Source organism: Mustela nigripes, chromosome 14, assembly GCF_022355385.1.
Source record: "Mustela nigripes isolate SB6536 chromosome 14, MUSNIG.SB6536, whole genome shotgun sequence".
NCBI classification, from domain to species: Eukaryota; Metazoa; Chordata; class Mammalia; order Carnivora; family Mustelidae; genus Mustela; species Mustela nigripes.
In genome coordinates, this window is record NC_081570.1 from 64,183,642 (window position 1) to 64,204,507 (window position 20,866).

The following is a 20,866-nucleotide window of genomic DNA, read 5'->3' on the forward strand; positions in this document are numbered from 1 at the left end:
AGGGAGAAGTAGGCTTCCCACAAAGCAGGGAGCCCAATGCGGGGCTCCATCCCTGAAACCTGGGTTCAAGACCAGAGCCAAAGGCAGACACTTAACAACTGAACCACCCAGGCGCCCCCATGGGTCAATTTTTAAAAATATTACATTTGGGCTTGAGAAGAATGTTTTCTCTCTAACTGTTGAATCTACCAGATCAAGCTTATTAATCATGTTGTTCATATTCTAATTTAAAAACATTTGGGGAAATTTTATCAATTTCTGAAAAAAGGTTTCTGATAATGTGATACTGAAAATCTTTTACAATGGTGAGTTTATCAAATTCTTTATGTAAATTTAAAAAATATTATAGTTCTGTTATTAGGTATTGCAGTTAACATGTTCTCCCTAATGAGTTAAACTTTTAACCATTAGTTACCCTCTTTATGCTTGCAAATGCCTTTTCCTTAAGTCTATTTTTCTGATATTTACATAAATGTAAGGTTTTTTTGTTAGCAGTTGCCCAGTAATTATTTTATTTTCAGATATTTAATGTCATTATATTTTCTGCCTGTAGTTAGAGTTGTTTTTATCCTAATATTATGATCTGTTTTTAACTAAAACTCATTTATTTAAATGTATTCTTATAAGCAGCATAACTGTAATTATTTGTTTTCTTACTTTGTAATTTCTATTTTTCTGGTCTTCTCTTGTTTCACCTTCCACTCCTTTGCAGCTTAATTGATTTTTTAAATTCCATTTCTTCTTCTGTACTCTTATCTTATTTCCTCTATTTCTATTAATTTAGTGGTCATTCTCAAAGTAAAATGCATACCTACCTTACTATGTAAAGCTATTAAAACTTACTACTCTTCTCCCCCTTGAAAAAAACCTCAGAATACTTTAATACCCATCACTTTCTCCTCTCCTTACGTATTATTATTGTTAAATATATTAGTGCTTTGATTTATCTTATTTACCCAATTGTCATCATTATTGTCATCATAATGATAAAACATACTCAATTTTTGTTAAATCTCCTACCATTTTTACTAATCAATAAGCTCAGCATTCTTCCTTCCACTCAGACTTCTCCAGCTCCTTGGCCTTCTTCAAGAAGCACATCTGCTTTAGATATTATTTATGGGTATCGATTCAAAATACTCTCAGTTTCTATATGTTTGAAAATGTTCTTATTCTTTGTTCATTCTTTAACCATAGTTTAGCTGGGAAATCAATTTTAAGCTGAGTTATTTTCTTGAGCCTAGCTACCCACAAATAGACCCACTGCTTTTTGTCCTTACTCTCACAGAAAGCCATTCTAATTCAAAACTCTAGATTTCTAATATCAGGAATTATCATTTAGGGGAGCCTCACCTTCCACATTTACTTACCCCTTGGATTTTAGCTTCTTATACATACTCCTCAACAGACTTTCCTATCACTGAGGAAAGTGGAGCTGCCTACTGGGAGCCACTATTCAGCAATGGGCTTTTATATACTTTCTGTCTCAGAGATAAAAGGGCCTGCAGCAAGATAAAGCATGGTTCCTTTAAAGGCATGCATGGATTAGGGTGTACCTGGACACATCACTGGTTGGCTTCAGGAGAAGGATTCAACTCACTGATACTTTTTATAGTAAGTCTAAGTAGGCCTAGAAAAAAGGGAGAAAAGAATCTGAGCTTGTTGCCAAATTCCTAGGGAAGCTGCATTTTTGGAACAACAAGTGCTACTACCTAGAAACAGTATATACAAAACTGAACCTGTGTAGCATCTCCACTGAATAAGGAAATACCACCAGTTCTAGCTCAATCTGGAAAAAGCCAGAAATGCCTTCCAACACAAACTGTGTTGTTTCCATGCAACTACTTTCTTTGTAGTCTTATAGCTTTCCTATGTATTTAAAAGTGTGTTTTTTGTAGTTTTGTAGGTTTTTTTGTAATTTACTGAGCATCTCAGTATTTTATAACATCAGTTTTTTCAGAAAAATGCAGTCAGCAACAATTCTGAAACTGAAATCAATTGATTGTTCTTTATTATTAACTTCAAACCACCTTTCTAACTCATTTATATTCATTTCTTATTCTGAGGAAAGTGAAATGTATCTAATTCTGAATATTACAGGATATTCTTTTATTGAGAAATGTTTCCTTCTGATGAAATTTCAAACTCTGAATGCCAAAGGCCATTAAAGTCAAGTTGTGTTTTTACATCTAAGGCAAAATGGGATTTCTCATATTCAAAGCCAACTCTGGCACCTTTCATGTACTCTTTATTACTAGAAGTTACCTAATTTCTGGATATTCAAGGTTTTATTACGCCTAATTTTCAACAAGTTAGAAAGAAAAAAAAACTACCCATAACACTGAAGTCATACAAGATATATTTTAATTCTTTTCTATGACTGAGAAGATATATTACAGTGTTTTAGCATACTAAAAAGAAATCACTATGAAAAATTTTTTAAAGCATAAATTAGAGCTCTCCCAATTATTTGATACCAAATTTAAATGTCCTCGTCATGTTTATGCAAAGCAATTAAAACAGTCAACAACTCCTTGTATTGGAAGCAACAGAAACTGAGGAGTATTTCTAGGCCACAGATTGCTAATACTCATAATTGTCTCACCATAAAGCTCATTAGTACCTATCTTAGTACCTTATAGCAAAAGTGCAAAAGACTATCCTATAGCATGCAGTCCTTAAGTCACCTAACAGAAAGGTAAAATACTATGTTCTTACCCCATCTCTCAACATACACACACTTAATATTCATATATTTGGTATAAGAATAAACATTTAGAGGCGCCTGGGTGGCTCAGTGGCTTAAAGCCTCTGCCTTCCGCTCAGGTCATGATCCCAGGGTCCTGGAATCGAGCCCTGCATCGGGCTCTCTGCTCAGCAGGGAGACTGCTTCCTCCTCTCTCTGCCTGCTTCTCTGACTACTTGTGATCTCTGTCAAATAAATAAATAAAATCTTAAAAAAAAAAAAAGAATAAACATTTGAAAAAACTAGATATACTAATTTTAATACAAATCAGCTTAAACTGCTTACCAAGTATCTGAATCTCTTACTATTATTCATACCCATTAAACTAGGTCCACTACTACTCAGTGTGAAGAAAAGTAATTCTCAGCCAGCATCCACACTCATGATCAGGTGACAAATTCACATATTTTGAGATCATATCCTTTGAACTCTTCTATTTCATTAATTTTCATTTGTTTTTCACTTTTGAGAAATCATACTAGAAAACATCAGTTAACATTAGAAGCTGATCCCAATAGAAGAAGAACAAAGAGACTCTTAATATCGAAGTTAGAATGAGGTTAATCAATCTCACTGAAAAAAAATTCTATAACAATATGTGTGCTTTCTCTGGCATAAGTGCTTTCAGAATAATATGTGACAATTTCATAGACAAAGAAAGGACAAAGTCCATACTATCACTGAGTATGACAAGAAGTTTATATACCTGAAATCTCAAACAAAAATGGAGAAATAACAGAACTGGTCACTGTTAGATAGATTAATGTTGTCTGCAGCTCAAATGAAAATTATTAATGTTTGTTTCATGAAGAAACATAATACATTCCCTTTCTCACATAAATATTTAATTACTATTTATGCTACCAAGACAAAATCAAATGTTTTCCATTTCCTATTTTTTATTTTTATGAGAAATTAATTTTGAAATCAGCATTTTTTTATTACCTGCTACCTTACAGGAATTTATCTACTAAATATACAGAAAATGCATACATACATATATACACACGCACACAGATAGCTTAGGGGCACCTGGATGGCTTAGTCAGTTAAGTGTCCACTCAGGTCATGATCTCAAGAGTTGTGAGCTGGAGTCCCATGTCAGGCTCTACACTGGGCATGGAGCCTGCTTAAGATTCTCTCTTTCCCTTTCCCTCTATCCACTCCCTCTAAAAATGAAAAAAGAAAAATATACTTTAAATAATATTTATTATATTAGTTTAATAAAAACAAATGATTTAGGTACATTTTTGGCTTTATTTTAAAAAATAATTATGAAATCTCTAATTACCAATTAATTACCCCTGAGAAAATAATAATATTCTAATAAATTTAACAGCCATGTCCCCAAATTGCTATCAGTTATGAAGAATATTGCTGGCAAAGAACTCACAGCCCTGGTTCCTTACCACATTCATTTTCCCCACAGAGTAAAATCTATACAGTTTAACACTACCATTATCAAATCAGAATGAGTGTTCTAAAAGACTGATAGGCTACAACAATTAGCTAATATTTACTAGATAATTACTGTTAAGATTAAAAACACAATGAAATAAGCATAAAGTACTGAAATAGAGTGTTTTTTTTTTTTAATCAATTACAGGTGTGCCTGGGTGGCTCAGTCGGTTAAGCGTCTGCCTTTAACTGGGGTCATGATCCCAGGTCCTAGGATCCACCCCGCATCAGGCTCCTTTGTTCAGTGGGGAACCTGCTTCTCCTTCTCCCTCTGCCTGCTCTCCCCCTGCTTGTGCTCCCTCTCCCTCTCTCTGTCTTTCTGTGTCAAATAAATAAATAAATAAATAGAATATTTTTAAAAAACCAATTACACAGGGGCGCCTGGGTGGCTCAGTGGGTTAAGCCTCTGCCTTCGGCTTGGGTCATGATCTCAGGGTCCTGGGATTGAGTCCCGCATCGGGCTCTCTGCTCAGTGGGGAGCCTGCTTCCTCCTCTCTCTCTCTGCCTGCCTCTCTGCCTACTTGTAATCTCTCCCTGTCAAATAAATAAATAAAATCTTTAAAAAAGAAATTACACAAATATGGGAAGACCAAGCTAACAATAATTCCTGCCAATGAGCAATATGTAGCCTGCCTGATAAAAATACAAACCAAGCCACACAAACAGTGCTCTATAGTACAACAAATAAAGATGATAACAATCCCACTTTACCTTCTGCAATGGGAGAGAGACATCAGTATGGCTGCCCTGATTTTTACATGCTATACTCTTAAAAAAGGCACTGACAAAGTATGCTCGTTTTCATACACATTATCCCCAATTTTCACAAAAACTCTGGAGCGACAGAGTAGATCATCTTTTCAGAGATAAAATACCTGAGTTTCAGAGAGATTAAATAATGTGCCTGAAGACAAAAGCAGAGAACTAAACCAGAATTGGAATGCAAGTCCATTCACCTCCATACACTTTCTACTACATCAGTTTGTTTTAAAGGTTCCTTCTAGCATTAGAAGGTACAACTGGCAATACTTCACCTGTAGAATACTTGAAGACCAGGTAACAAGGCATACCATGATTTCAATAAAAATGGCAATTTCTGAAACGGGGATCACAGATTTATATTATTAATATAAATGTCTTCTGCCTCTTGCTTTTACTTAATAGCCACAACCCTAAAGTTTTCCCCATTGATCAATTATAAATGAAAACTGCTCTATCTCTATTACTAATTAATCATAACTGATCTTCAAATACATCTTAAGATTTTTATGACCCCTCAATTTCTTAAAGAATTTCTTTTCTTTCTTTTTTTTTTTTTAAGATTTTATTTATTTATTTGACAGACAGAGATCACAAGCAGGCAGAGAGAGGAGGAAACAGGCTCCCTGCTGAGCAGAGAGCCCAATGTAGGCTCGATCCCAGGATCCTGGGATCATGACCTGAGCTGAAGGCAGAGTCTTTAACCCACTGAGCCACCCAGGTGCCCCTTAAAGAATTTCTTGATAAAGTATTTAATCATATACTAGAAATATGCCAGAACAGTAGCAATTCAAAAAGATCTTTTATTTACCTATTTTTTAAAAATTCAATGTTATTAAACCAAGACAACTTACATATAGAGAAAATTTTTATTATCCTTTTTTTAACCTGAAATTCAATATCAAGTCTTTTTCTCCTGTCACTGGTATGAAGAAACAATATCATAATTTATTTGAAGATAAAAACTACTCCAATCTTCAGCATTAAAAAAATAAAACTGTTCTATACGTACAGACATGTAATTCTACTGCCATCTTCTGGTAAAAAACAAATTCCGAATTCTCCGTAGTACTCCAAATAAGAAACCCACAGTTATAAAATAAGTACTTTCTAGTATTAGATTAATAAAAGTAGAATAGATAATTTTTGCAAATGGTAAAAAATACATTAAAAATAGAATTCTAGCAATAATTCTTATCAATATTTGTGATATGTTCTCTCACTTTATTATATGTGAGCACAGAACTAAGAACTTTACAAGAAAAATAAAAATTAACTCTCTTAATAACCTTATAAAGTGGAGTTATTATTCCCATTAACAGATAAGGAAATTGAGAATCAAAGAACTCATGTGGTCTGTCCACAGTACAAACAGGACAAATGTTCTAAATTCAGGAGCTGACTGATTCCAATGAATTGACTGGAATTTGGTTATTATGCTATAATATCCTCTACTCAGACAACAGACATTAAGTTGATTTAACTCATTTAAGACTCTAAAGCTTAATTTAGTGGAATAGAGCAACAATATTACAATTCTTAAGGAGACCAAGAGAGTCACAGAACATAGAATCAAAGAGTTAAACCTTTAAGATCCCACAATCTACTTTCCCAAAGTAATTCATAACCTTATTCCCTAGCCAGCCTGACAGATTAAGTTCTAATGTTCTATTTTATTTTATCTCATTTTTATTTTTTAGATTATTTATTTATTTATCTATTTGAGAGTGAGAGAAATAGAGAGCAGCATGAGTAGAGAACACGAGTATAGGGAGAAGCAGGCTTCCCACTGAGCAGAGAGCCCTTTGTGGGGCTCAATCCCAGGACCCTGAGATCATGTCTGGAGCTGAAGGCAGACACTTAACTGACTGAGACACCCAGGAGCCCCTAATGTTCTATTTTATAAATGATACTATAGCATTTAAAAATTTTTTCAATTTACCTTTTTTAGGTCCTATATGTTTAGTGTTTAAATTAAAATTAACTTTGTTTTGATCAGTTTTAAACATTAATAAACATTAGCTGGAAATTAGTATCCCTAGGAAACATAGTATTTATTAATTTCTATTCAGAGAAGTTTTATTTACACAAAGGGATACAATACTATATTCTGCTATATACCTATACACCCGGTTTCTTAAAAGTCATAAACCAACTCAATGGATGTTTTTGTTTAATTGTAGGTAGTCAGATAAATTGCTTAAAAAAAAACTATCCATGGAATGATCAACATATTATTTAAAACTATAACAATGGGACACCTGGGTGGCTCAATGGGTTAAGCCTCTACCTTTGGCTCAGGTCATGATCTCGAGGTCCTGGGATCAAGCCCCATGTAGGGCTCCCTGCTCAGCGGGGAGCCTGCTTCCCCCTCTCTCTCTGCCTGCCTCTCTGACTACTTGTGATCTCTGTCTGTCAAGTAAATAAATAAAATCTTTTAAAAAAATAAAATAAAATTATAACAATAAAAACTTTAATGTATGCAAACTGACAAGGATAATTAAATTATCAGTTTTGTCTTTATAAATCAAATAATCGCATCTAATTTTTGCTCTGAAATTCTAGTTTAATGAGTTCCTGAATGACTGTAGTGACTAACAACTATAAATAACAACATAAAATAAATGGGCCAATAAGATGCTTACGATAATATAGAATCATATTAATGACTAAGTTAATCACTTTGAAAAAATATACTGGTATGCAGAATGGCAGAAAGAAATCTTGTCTGCTTGAACCATTTTGATAAACCTATGGTTCATAAGGTTTCATAATCATCTTATAATTTCTATGAGCAATATTCAGTGAATTGTTTGATCACAAAGTTTCACATTCTTCAGTCTATTTTGCCCAGCTCCAAAACAGATGACTCTACTAAATATGTATATTTAAATTTTCATTTGATTTCATAGTAAACAATAGAGACTAGAATTCATGTAATATAAGAAATACTAAAATAGGTCCTTTATATTTCCATATAAATTTTGGAATCATTTTGTCAATCTCTAAAAAAGGCCTGCTAGAATTTCGACTGGGTTTGATTTGTGATCATGGTATCTCCCCTGCCAGGTAAGTATGACTGGGTTTGATTTGATCAACACCCAAATTCAATGAGATTCCAGAATACAGTCAATATAAAATTTAATTAGGGCGCCTGGGTAGCCCAGTTGGTTAAGCGTCTACCTTTGGATCAGGTTGAGATTGATCACACATCAGGCTCCCTACTCAGCTGGGAATCTGCTTTTCCCTCTGCCCCTCTCCCTGCTCGTGTTTTCACTCTCTCTCAAAAATAAATAAATAAACAAACAAATAAATAAATAAAATTTTAAATATAAAAATTGTCCTTCTGTAGTTAAGCAACAAATGAAAAGTAAATTTTTAAAATATCACTTAAAACAGCATCAGAAACAAAGACAGCTAGGAATAAATTTAATGAAAGGGGTAGAAAACATCTACACAGAAACTGTTAAATAATACAGACAGAAACTATAGAAATTCTAAATAAATGTAGAGGTATGTTTAGGGATCAGAGGATTCAATATTGTTAAGGTATCCACACTCATCAAATTAATGTAGTGTCAATCCAATCCCAAACAAAATCTTAGCAGTTTCGTTTTTTGTTTTTTTTTTTAAAGAAACTGACAAACCTGGGTGGCTCAGTGGGTTAAACATCCAACTCTTGGGCGCCTGGATGGCTCAGTGGGTTAAGCCTCTGTCTTCGGCTTAGATCATGATCTCAGGGTCCTGGGATGGAGGCCCACATCCGGCTCTCTGCTCAGCAGGGAGCCTGCTACCCACCCCCTCCCGGTCTTTGCCTGCGTCTCTGCCTACTTGCAGTCTCTCTCTCTCTCTGTCAAATAAATAAATAAAATATTTTTTTAAAAAGCCAACTCTTGACTTTGGCTCAGGTTGAGATTGAGCCCTACATTGGGCTCTGCTCTGGGCAAGGCCTGCTTAAGATTCTTTCTCTCCCTCTCCTTCTGTCCTTCCCCCATTCCCTTACAAATAAGAAAAGAAACTGACAAACTGGTTCTAAAATTTACATGGAAACACAAAGGGTCTAGAATAGTCAAAAGAACCTTGAAAAACTGGTTGTATGGTGTATATAAACTGATGTCAAAACTTAGTGTAAAGATATGTAGTTCAATACAACAGAATAGAGCCTAGAAATAGACTCACATATATGATGATTAGGTGACTTTTTACAAAGATGCTACCATAAACCAGTAAGGAATTCAATCTTTTCAATACATGGTGCTGGAATAACTGGATATATGTATGGAAAAAATGAACTCAACTCCTGTTTAACACTCCACTCGAAACTTAAAAGTAAAGCATAGCCTAAACATAAAAGCTAATACTATAAAACTTCTAGAAGACAATAAAATAAAGTCTTTGTGACCTTGAATTAGATTAAGAATCCTTGCATGAAGGACATTAAGCATAAAAGAAAATACTGATAAATGAATTTCATCAACATTAAATCTCTTGTTCTTCAAAAGATATAAAGGATAGAAAAGGAAAGACAAAGACTAAGAAAAACATTTGCAATTCATGTATCTGACAAAAAAACTTGTATCCAAAATGTGCAAAGAAATCTTATAATTAGGAAGAAAGCAAATACCCAATTTTTCAAAACTCAGCAGACTTGAACAGACACTTCGTGAAAAAATGAATTACTAATAAGCACATGGAATGATGCTCAACATCCTCAGTCATTAGGGACATGCAAATTAAAATCATAATGATATTTCTACATACCTACTAGAAGAGTTAAAATTAAAAAGACAATACCATGTATAATTAAGAATGTTGAACATTATTTGTGGGAATGCAAAATGGTACAGAGACTAATGGAAAATAGTTTGAAAGTTTCTTAGAAAGTTAAGCATGTGCTGCCGTATGACCCAGCAAACCTCCTGATGGGTATTTCATTCAAGTAAAATGAAAACGTATGTTTGTATGTAATTGTTTATAGTGGCTTTATTTATAATTGCCAAAAACTGGTGGGCGAAAACAAACGTCTTTCAACTGGTGAATGGCTAACCTGAATCCCATCTATGCTGAAGAGCATATAGCAATAAAGAGGAACACAAACTACGGATACATGTGACAACAGGGATGAACCTGAAATCCATTATGCTAATACAAGAAGCCAGACTCAAAAGGGTACGGAATATGATTCCATCTATATGACAGTTTGGAAGAGGTAAAGCCATGGGAATAGAGAAGAGATCAGTAGTTTCCAGGGATATGAGTAAGGGCAGAAAGGGGCATAAGGAAATTTCTTGTGGTGATGGATGCGCAAGGTGGTTATCTAGCTGTATACATTTGCCAAAACTCAGAACTATATACTAAAAAGGGTGATTTTACTGTAAATAAATTATACCTCCATTTTTAAAAATTTAAAACACTTTTTTTCAACAGTTGAACAAACTACAACTGCACACAATATAAATGAATTCCAGAAACACAGTATTAGGAAAAGAATCAAAACATAATGTTTAGGGATACACACTTAAGTGATATAAAATGAAAAGCAAGAAAGTAAATTCCATAAAAGTTCGGAGAGTGTTTAACTTTGATAGGGAGTGAGAGGACAGAGATTGGGAAGGGCACAGGGGTTTGGGAGCTTCCAGCATTATTCTATTTCTTTTTCTGGTGGTTACATGAGAAGTAGAGTTTTGTGAAAATTCATTGAGCTATCATTTATATTTTATATGCTTTAAAAAGAAAGCAAGTCAAGTAGCTCAAGGTAAATTATAAGAGAATAAAATAAGAATATGTAGTTCTTAGAAGTATGAGGCATTCCTAGATACAGATCTTGGCTTCACTGTTTGTTAGATGGGTGACTTTAGGCAAGTTTCCTAACCTTCCTCAGCCACAGTTTACTCATTTAAAAAATGAGGAAATTATATCTGCCTCATAAAGTTATCATGTGAATTAAAATGAGACTAATATAAAGGATATCTGCCTAGCTCTCAAGACCCTTTTGGGGGACTTATACACATAAGGTGGGTTCCCCAGAAGCCCTGATTTTGTGTCATGCAACCCCACGACTGCCCAGCTGGACCAAAAGTGGATACCTGGCCCAAGCCGGCTAATGATGATGACTCCAGGAAGCCTGGGATTGGGAATGAGCAAGTTCATTGTCTATCTGTGCTTTATCATCAACAGAAGAGATATAAATCTCTAGAGCAGTGATGTGTACACATTCTGCCCCACAAACGGCCAGAGCAGCAGCAGCAGAAAAGATTAAAACAACAGGGAGATGGAGAAAGTGCTGCCTCTGCTTCTGACTGACATCTGGTTCCTATTTCCAGGCCCTTCTTGGGGTCAGTCCCTGGGATCCATAAAACACAGAATTATCTGTATAACAAATATCCTTGGGCGCCTGGGTGGCTCAGTGGGTTAAGCCGCTGCCTTCGGCTCAGGTCATGATCTCAGAGTCCTGGGATCGAGTCCGGCATCGGGCTCTCTGCTCAGCAGGGAGCCTGCTTCCCTCTCTCTCTCTCTGCCTGCCTCTCCATCTACTTGTGATTTCTCTCTGTCAAATAAATAAATAAAATCTTAAAAAAAAATATCCTTAAGGAAATAACATAGCTCAGGCTAGATCCCATTATTTACAACTCAACAGTTCTAGCTAATGTGTCATATAAAGCATGAAGCACATAGAAAGAGCTCAAAATATTATGACTGTGGCAGCAACTGTCTGATCTTTGATCTACCTGTGGTGGGGACTTGTTTAACAAGCCCTTGAAAGAGGCCTGTTCTGGTGTTCAAAACATAAACTGACCTTGAGGAGGCCATACTCTACCCCTCTGTTGGAGGTCTGTAAGAAATCTGTAGGAAAAATGTCCAGTCTCAAATTTCCTGCTAGACTCAAAAAAATTCGGTTGCTAAAGACTGCCTCAAAAGAAAAAGAAATTCTAGTATAACAGTAAAATTACAGCAACAAAACATTCATAAATAGAATCAAGTGCCCAAATTTACAGCCTAAAGCAAAAGTCAGACTAGGTAAGTTAATACTGTCCTGGATTCCCTTTTTTCTTGGGCAATGCCTACTAAACTTAGATTTCTACATTTTGTAACACTAAAATGTGTTTTGACATCCACACAGTAAGGGCACAAATCTGGTAATCTGAGTGATGCTAATATGGACTTATCACTAGATTCTAAAAAGCCCAACTCCTTCAGGAGCACAGGCTATTGTCTACCTATTTATTAAAAGCCAATATATGTATACTCAAATGAAGCACTGTAGAATCAAGTTATAAAAGCAAAACTTCCTGCAATCAATCCTTATTTTGTGCCATCTGTTCTTGCAAATAAATTAATCACACAACTACAAAGACACCTGCAGAAACAAAAAAGTGTTGTCATTAACTTCATGACTGTACCTTACTCAATATCTGTTTCAGAAGACACATAACAATATCATAATGTCAATTTTATGTACTAAGTAAGGTTCCCCATCATATCTGAGTTTAGTCTAGTATACTTTTGTATGCAAAATATGAAATATGAACAGTCTGAATGAACCAACTCCATTGTTTTCCTAACATGTAAATGGTAGTATTTTTAAAAGCATAACTGCCAATTTTAGTAATAGTGACTGTATTGACATTTTTAACCTAAGGTCTGAAAAATACATATATATTCTAACCCATAATTTTCTTTCATTTTTTTTTTTTATTTGACAGAAAGAGAGATCACAAGCAGGCAGAGAAGCAGGCAGAGAGGCAGGCAGAGAGAGGGGGAAGCAGGCTCACTGCTGAGCAGAGAGAGAACCCAATGTGGGACTCGATCCCAAGACCCTGAGATCATGACCTGAGCCGAAGGCAGAGGCTTAACCTACTCAGCTACCCAGGCACCCCAAACCCATAATTTTCTTAATAAAATATTTTTGTGGTATCTGGCCTCTCATGAATGTAATTTTCTCTAAACAAATATCTGATTGCCATTTTATTTGCATATAAATACCACCTACATACAACACTGATAGCATCCACTTAAAAATTCCTGAATCATGCTGGAAACTTAATTCTCTTAAATTAACTGGATAACTTATACCAGGGATCACGAAACCATCTGTACACAATATTCTAAATAAAATTTATTTATAAACACTAGAGGGTGCTATAATTCAACTGTGCCTGGTGTCTGGCTCTGTTGCTCAAAATTTTCTCCTCGATTAAAGATAAATTAAGATAATTTTCAGCACCAACAGTTTCTGCTCTGGAACTAATACATGCAGATAATTTATGAGACAAAATTCCACTCTTCCAGGATATATAATGAAACCCATCAGATTCCACTGAAATCATTTTTATGTATACTTACTGCATATTTAATACTGTGTTAAAAGGAGAGAACAGGGGGCGCCTGGGTGGCTCAGTGGGTTAAGCCGCTGCCTTCGGCTCAGGTCATGATCTCAGGGTCCTGGGATCGAGTACCCCATCGGGCTCTCTGCTCAGCAGGGAGCCTGCTTCCTCCTCTCTCTCTGCCTGCCTCTCTGCCTACTTGTGATCTCTCTCTGTCAAATAAATAAAATAAAATAAAATAAAAAAGGAGAAAACAGAAAATAAGTCAGAAGAAGTATAAAGATGGTCCCAGGGTTGCCTAGGTGGCTCAGTGGATTAAAGCCTCTGCCTTCAGCTCAGGTCATGATCCCAGGGTCCTGGGATCAAGCCCCACATCTGCTTAGCGGCGAGCCTGCTTCCTCCTCTCTCTCTCTGCCTACCTCTCTGCCTGCTTGTGATCTCTCTCTGTCAAATAAATAAATAAAATCTTAAAAAAAAAAAAAAAAGATGGTCCCAGCCTTTTAAAGTAAATTAATGCAATGTTTATATGGTTAAGAGAAGATGTATCTTACAATCTCATAGGCTTAAATTCAAGGAAAATTACAAAATAAAATTGGTAAAAGACATATTTCAATTTTAGTTGCTAAGTATATTAAATTAGGTTTAGCTCTTTTACAAGGGCAATCTGAAATTCAGTATTTAAAATAACAAATAAGGGCACCTAGGTGGCTCAGTTGGTTAAGCATCTGCCTTCAGCTCAGGTCATGATCTCAGGGTCCTGGGATCGAACTCAGGGGAGAGTCTGCTTCTCCCTCTCCCTCTGTCTCCTACCTCCTGTTCATGCTCTGTTTCTCTCTCTCTCAAATAAATAAATAAAATCTTAAGAAATAAAATATAATAAAATAAAAAAACTGATACTGCTGTAGAATGTCATCTGATGTCTTCTAAAAATGTCTTTTAAAAATTCTGAAGCCAAAGAAAAAAATAAATAAATAAAAATAAAAATCCTGAAGCCAATATCGATAGGAAATGGAAAAGAAAAGGTCCAAGGCTTTGAATATCCAGAATAGAATGATTAATAATAACATCAACTTTAAATCTTCAAAAAAGATGCATTTTGTGCTAGTTTTTTTATCTCTAAAACATTCATAAGCTCAATTACACAAGTCTTTGAAATTTTCAAAACTGTGAGTAATTTATATTGCCAGTTACCAGTCCAGAAAAGTTCATAGGAGTATGAGTTTCCAATAGATAGCATTAGATAATCACAAATAACACCACAGTTTAATGCTAGTAAAACACAACATCTGTTTCAAGAAAGAGGCTATAAAATGACACACTACTGAACCCTAACAAAGTATTTTGCCTTTAAAAATGTTTACAGGAGAAAAACGTAAATGAAACATTACACATATTTCCAAAATTCACATACCCCAAATCAATTAATTTTTCTCAATCTCCCTTTCTCCTGGCTTTGCACTCTCTCATACACATCTGTACACACATCTACACATGTGTGCATGCACACACACTCACTGCACACTCACACCATCTACTCCCCAAGAGAGGAGTATCTGGCGTATACCTCCCATCCTTTCTCTAATGAATTACTAAGAGCCCCCAAATAAAGCAGAAACGGTGGCACCTATTGATGAGAGAGAGGGTCACTCCAAATTTACAATAGCTCCAGATAAATTGTTCCAGATTAACAGAATATAAAACTAGAGAAAAGCCAGAGATACCACTGACCCAAGCTCATAAACGACCCAGATTGTAGGAACCAAAATATATGGCAGTCAGAGAAGTAACCAGATTGCTGGAACCCACAGAAATTCTGAACATGGAAGCACTGTTTTATAGTCTGAAATATGTACTTGAAATATGACTTTTGGCACTTGCTTCCCTTTTTATGTTTATCTGTCTTACATCTGCCGGATTCCTAGGGCCCTTATTACACTCTAAACGCCCAGCTGCCAACTTCCTGATTCAATGTCACTTCAGGTAACCCATTTTACTGCAATAGGTCAAAGCATATATACTCATTAGAGTACTAATGTTTGAAACATTCACATATCTGCCCTTTCACGAAGGTCTTCTGAACTATTATACATACCTCCACTAATGAAAAGTATGGCTCTCAGCCAGTTACCAAGGAAGTTTTAGGCCTTTTGAGCAAGCCTCAAATCACTACTATGAACATTGTATTTTGGAACTACAACATAATCCTAATCATGATCGTAGCTTCCACCTAATTTTTATAGCTTTTGCCCATAAACCTGAAAAGCGTAGGGCCTACATAAAATGAAGATTGGGTAGAAATGTGTAGTTTTATTAAGAAACACCAACATTCATCTCAATATTATGTAACATCATGTTACATAAAAATTTATAAATCATAAGACTAGAACATTCTAAGAAAATAATAATTCAAGATAAATACCTGTTTTCCATGATTTCTAAATCTGGTTGCAAACTTATAGTCTCTGTTGTAATTTCCACTTTCCGTACACTTCCAAAAAAATCAGTTATCAGGACATTTTTAGGATCCCTCTGAAAAAGGTCAGTGCGATGTCCAGGGGTAGACACACAGAGACTTCTAGGACATACCTGAAACTGAAAAGCATACATATAACAATAATAAATACACACATATAAATACAACTTTTATCAATTCAATAACACAGTATAGCAGACTGTAGTGTATTTTTTAATGATTTATTTATCTATAAGAGAGAGAGAGTGAGTGAGGGGCAGAGGGAGAGGCAGAGAATCCTAAGCAGACTCCCCGCCAAGCATGGAGCCCAAGATGGTGCACAATCCCATGACCCCAAGATCCTGACCTAAGCCAAAACTAGGATCAGATGCTCAACTGACTAACCCACCCAGGCACCCTGACTATAGAGTACTTTTAAAGCTCTCCCAATCTAAAGAAGTTTCTGATTTTAAAGATTAAAGTTTCTTTGCTAGAGTAGTACTTGATATTCTAAGAAAGCTATACAGACATTAGAGCAGGTGACAAAAAGGGAAGCAGACCAGGGATGGGAAAAAAACATGCACTTTTTTGGATCATATGCTACAAAATATATTTTGAACTTTTAAATTTACCAAGAATTTATATGTAATACTATGAAAAGAGTTGCTTTTTTTCTGCATCTACATTCATCTCAGTGGGCGGCAAATTTTTTAGTTTAGCCATAATGAAAATAAATCCAAAGCACCTCCAGACACTCTAGTCCTCAAAGAATATAGCCTGAAAAACCACAACTTCACAGAGATCTCACACAGGTCTCATGAAAATGTCTATGTTAATCATATCCCCGATATTCCACATCAGTGAATTACCAGGGATAAACATGTACTCATTCACTCAGCAAAGCAGATAAAACATCTACTACGTATATTTCATACTGTTACTTCCACAAAGGATACAAAAGTTGACAGAACATGGTCCTATCTTCAAGGCCTTAAGTCAAGTCAGAGATGAATAAACATAGAAAGGTAGGGGGAAAAAGGTGACAGGTCCTACTTCAAGAAAGGATAAACTTCTCATAGTCTGAGGATAAGAAAAAAGAAAGAGTGGGATTTAAGCTACATTCTGAAGGAAAAGGGAGATTACAGATGGAAAATAACATTCTTAAGGAGCAGCTGCACAGATGTGTAAAGCAAATAACCTAGTTTGGCAAAAGCACAGAATATACGAAGAAAACCATGACAAGACTGCAGTAAGGGCCTACAGCCCACAGTACTTGCCCACCTATGGAGACAGGTGATATATACAGATAATTACCAATATGATGGGAGATGGGTGGGGAAGGGCAGAGCAGCTAGAATTTATGAAACTAGTGATCCAAGTACTGTGTGAAGCAATTTATAGATACTCTGATTTAAACTACTAGTAACTGTGAGGTATATTAAGATTATTATCTCTACTTAAAACTAAAGCTCAAAAAGATTAAGTCACTGGCCTAATATCACAATACCTTCCTGATTTAGGAAAACAATAAAAGGAAATACAAAGAAGAGATCAGAATATAAAGAGGCAGTGAAGGCAAAAAGGATGGGGAGAGAGTAAAATGCCAAACTTACTTTAGAAAGGGAAATGCCAAACAGGAAGGACAATACAGACTGAAGGTTGAAGAAACATAGTAAAAGATAAAACAAAATACACAAAGATTGAAGTCCTATGTATACTGAAGGCATTCCTGTATGAGCCAGCAACTTGGTGGGCTTTCTTAAGTACCAATAGGAAAAGCATAGGCAAATGAGCTTGAGAATAAGATAAAAAAATATTATCTTCTCTGCTGCTAAAATGAGTATACTTCCACTCTCTATGAAGTTATTCTTCCTTCAAGATATTTTATCCTATCAATATGATTTCCTTAGCCTCAGCAACATTAATTTCTAATAATCTCCTTTATTTACAGAATCTTCACTCTAGCCAGATTATATGCTTACTACTGAAGACAAGGATTCCGACTTCCATGCCTCTGCACGTATTCCATTTTCCTAGAATATGCTATATTTTGCTTCTTTCAAACCCAAAAATCTACCTCTCTCAAGAAAAATTGTAAACCAAACCCATTATATTTAAAGGAACCATACAAATGTGCATGGTTGTCACGTCCTTCCATTCATTACAAATATTCACTGAGAACTATAAATATACCAGGTACGATAATTCAATTCTTTAGGTAGTGAGAAGCATAGACAATGGTCCATTTACTTCTTTCTTGTTCTTTCTCCAGCTCCTTTAGGTGTAGGGTTAGGTTGTGTACCTGAGACCTTTCTTGTTTCTTGACAAAGGCTTGTACCGCTATATATTTTCCTCTCAGGACTGCCTTTGTTGTGTCCCACAGATTTTTGAATCGTTGTATTTTCATTATCATTTGTTTCCATGATTTTTTTCAATTCTTCTTTAATTTCCCGGTTGACCCATTCATTCTTTAGAAGGATGCTGTTTAGTCTCCATGTATTTGGGTTCTTTTCAAACTTCCTTTTGTGGTTGAGTTCTAGCTTTAGAGCATTGTGGTCTGAAAATATGCAGGGAATGATCCCAATCTTTTGATACTGGTTGAGTCCTGATTTAGGACCGAGGATGTGATCTATTCTGGAGAATGTTCCATGTGCTTACTTAAGAACCTCAAAGCCTCAAGGGAATGTCACAAATATAAACAATTACAGTACAATACTAAAAGCATCTTAAAGGTACATAGCAACAGTTACACAAAAGAAATAAAATTACCTGGAGGATCCAAAGACTTCATTTAATAGGTGATACTCTATAAATGTGCTTTTCAGCTGTTACCAATAACACGATAAATTTTTAAGTGGGCAAGGACCACCTTTTCTAATGTTGCTGCCCACGAAGCTCCTAATATTGTACTCTGAATATAACTGATACCCAACAAATTCCCTATACACACATAATCCAACAGAATAGGTATTATTCCACAACATCTTAAGATATATTGAATCAATAGAATATTTAACTTCAAAGTAGTGGATCATTCTTACTGAACAAGATTAAAATAACCATCATTCAATTAAAAAAACAGAAGTAGGGAACAAGATATTAGTGAGGAATGTTTATTAAAACTGTACAGCAATTGTGGGATAAAATAAACACATAAAAAAATAAGTTTCTTCAGTCTTTCCTATATGATTTCAAAGAAGTTATTTTTTTAAAAAAATCCATTAGACATTTGAAGTGTGAGGTGCATATATTGTAAACTTTTGAGACAGTATGTCACGTATTAAATAAAATGTACAATATATAATTAAAAATGGGAATAAATCTAAAAACTAAAGTAACTAGAATTTAGGTGACTATAGTTTTCTTACAAAGTAGTACTGTAACAAGTTCACATTAAGATTTAACAGGCATCAAGTACATAATCTCCAAAATGTAGCAAGTAATCCTATGTTATCAAATATAACAGCTTATAACAGTGATTTTTAGAATTTTGCAGAACTTCTTTAATTAAAAAAATTATCTAAAACATTTCTATATGATAAAAGAGATCAATGCAAAGCTGCTTGGCTGATATGTGAGTTCCAAGCCCAGTCTACTTAGACTCCCTTTCATTCTGAAGCTCCATGAAGGCAGAGACAGTACCTGTCTCCTTCACTAGGATAGAGCCAGTGGCTGGCACTTAGCCCAAACTCAAAAAATGTTTATGAATAAAAGAACAGGGTATAAATTAATAAAACAGGGTAAGTCATAGATGCTCAGTAATTATCCAATATAGAATCACTATTTCAAGCTTTTTTATTATGTCTACTTTCAATAGCAACTTCAAAGTAGATTTATTTAAGGATACAAGAAGCACAGAAAAGCCAGGGGAAAAAAACTGAACTAAAGTTCAAGAAACCACATCAAAACACTGTACTAGGGCACCTGGGTGGCTCAGTCAGTAAAGCGTCTTCCTTCAGCTCAGGTCATGATCCCAGGATCTGGGATCAAGCCCAGAATCAGGCTCCCAGCTCTGCAGGGAGCTTACTTCTCCCTCTGCCTCTGCCCTTCCCTTTGCTTGTGTTTTCTCTTTTGCTCACTCTCTCAAGTAAATAGATAAAATCTTAAAAAAAAAAAAAAACAAACACTGTACAAGAAGTTGAAGGATGGACAAAAAAAAATTCTCCCAAGAATGCCCTATTACTCACACTTAGTAAGTTCAAAAAAAGCAGACTACAATAAATGGTAGACAAGAGAAATAAAGCTCTGAAAAACTTATTTATCTTACTTAAATTCCAACAGGGAAGAACTATGGGAATATTCCTGGAGGAGGGAGGATCTGATTTGACACCAGAAGTATAGGTAGAATTTCAGTGGATGAATCTAAAAAAGTACATTTCTGGTAGAGAAAAGAGCATGAGCAAATGAATGAAAGTAACAAGTTAAACAGGCTAAACTTTAGGCCTCCTACAGTAAAAAGAGAGAGAGATACTATAGAGGGAGATTCAAAACAGTTTAAAAGGCTACTGTTCAAAGTAAGAAACAAGATCCTGCCAGTACAGGGAATAAAGGACTTCACTTATCAATTAAGCATACCTATGTGCTTTAATCAAATCAAGGAAATACTTACAAGGTCATTCATATTCGTTTGGCTAGCTGGATTAATTTCTTCCAAAAATTCCAAGACATAAAATGTGTATCTATCCATAAGGTGGACTCCAATTGCAGGATCAGGTTGATGCTATGAAAAAACAAAGCATATACAATGGCATATTATTCAGCCAGAAAGAAAAGAAAAGAGAAAGAAAAGAAAAGAAAGGAAAGAAAGAAATCTTGCCATTTGTGGCAACATGGATGGATCTTGAGGTCATTATACTAAATGAAATACATCAGAGAAAGACAAATACCATATGATCTCCATTATATGTGTAATCTAAAAACAATGACAAGAACAAAAACCAACCTTATAGATAACAGAGAACAAACGGCGGTTGCCAAAGATGAGAGGCGGAGGGTAGACCAAATGGGTGAAGGGAGCCAAAGGGACAAACTCCAGTTATAAAATAAATAAGACATGGGATATAATGTACAGCATGGTGGCTATAGTTAATAATACAGTACTGCACATTTAAAAGTTACTAAGGAAGT

At 35.2% G+C, this 20,866-nt stretch overlaps 1 protein-coding gene and 1 long non-coding RNA gene across 2 annotated transcripts in view; both read right to left on the bottom strand.

Moving 5' to 3' along the window:
* The window catches only part of PIGK (phosphatidylinositol glycan anchor biosynthesis class K), a 125,463-nt gene that overhangs the window by 58,918 nt on the left and 45,679 nt on the right, over positions 1-20,866 (bottom strand). Inside the window, exons 8-9 of the mRNA XM_059375167.1 lie at positions 20,349-20,459; positions 15,707-15,879 (exon numbers count right to left, since the gene is read on the bottom strand). Of these exons, the coding sequence (XP_059231150.1) occupies positions 15,707-15,879; positions 20,349-20,459 (284 nt within the window). The remainder of the gene's footprint in view (positions 1-15,706; positions 15,880-20,348; positions 20,460-20,866) is intronic.
* Positions 2,348-13,493, bottom strand: LOC132001933 (uncharacterized). The gene is made up of 2 exons (XR_009399725.1): positions 13,307-13,493; positions 2,348-3,915 (listed from the first exon to the last, which is right to left on the bottom strand). It is a non-coding gene; the product is annotated as an uncharacterized LOC132001933 (long non-coding RNA).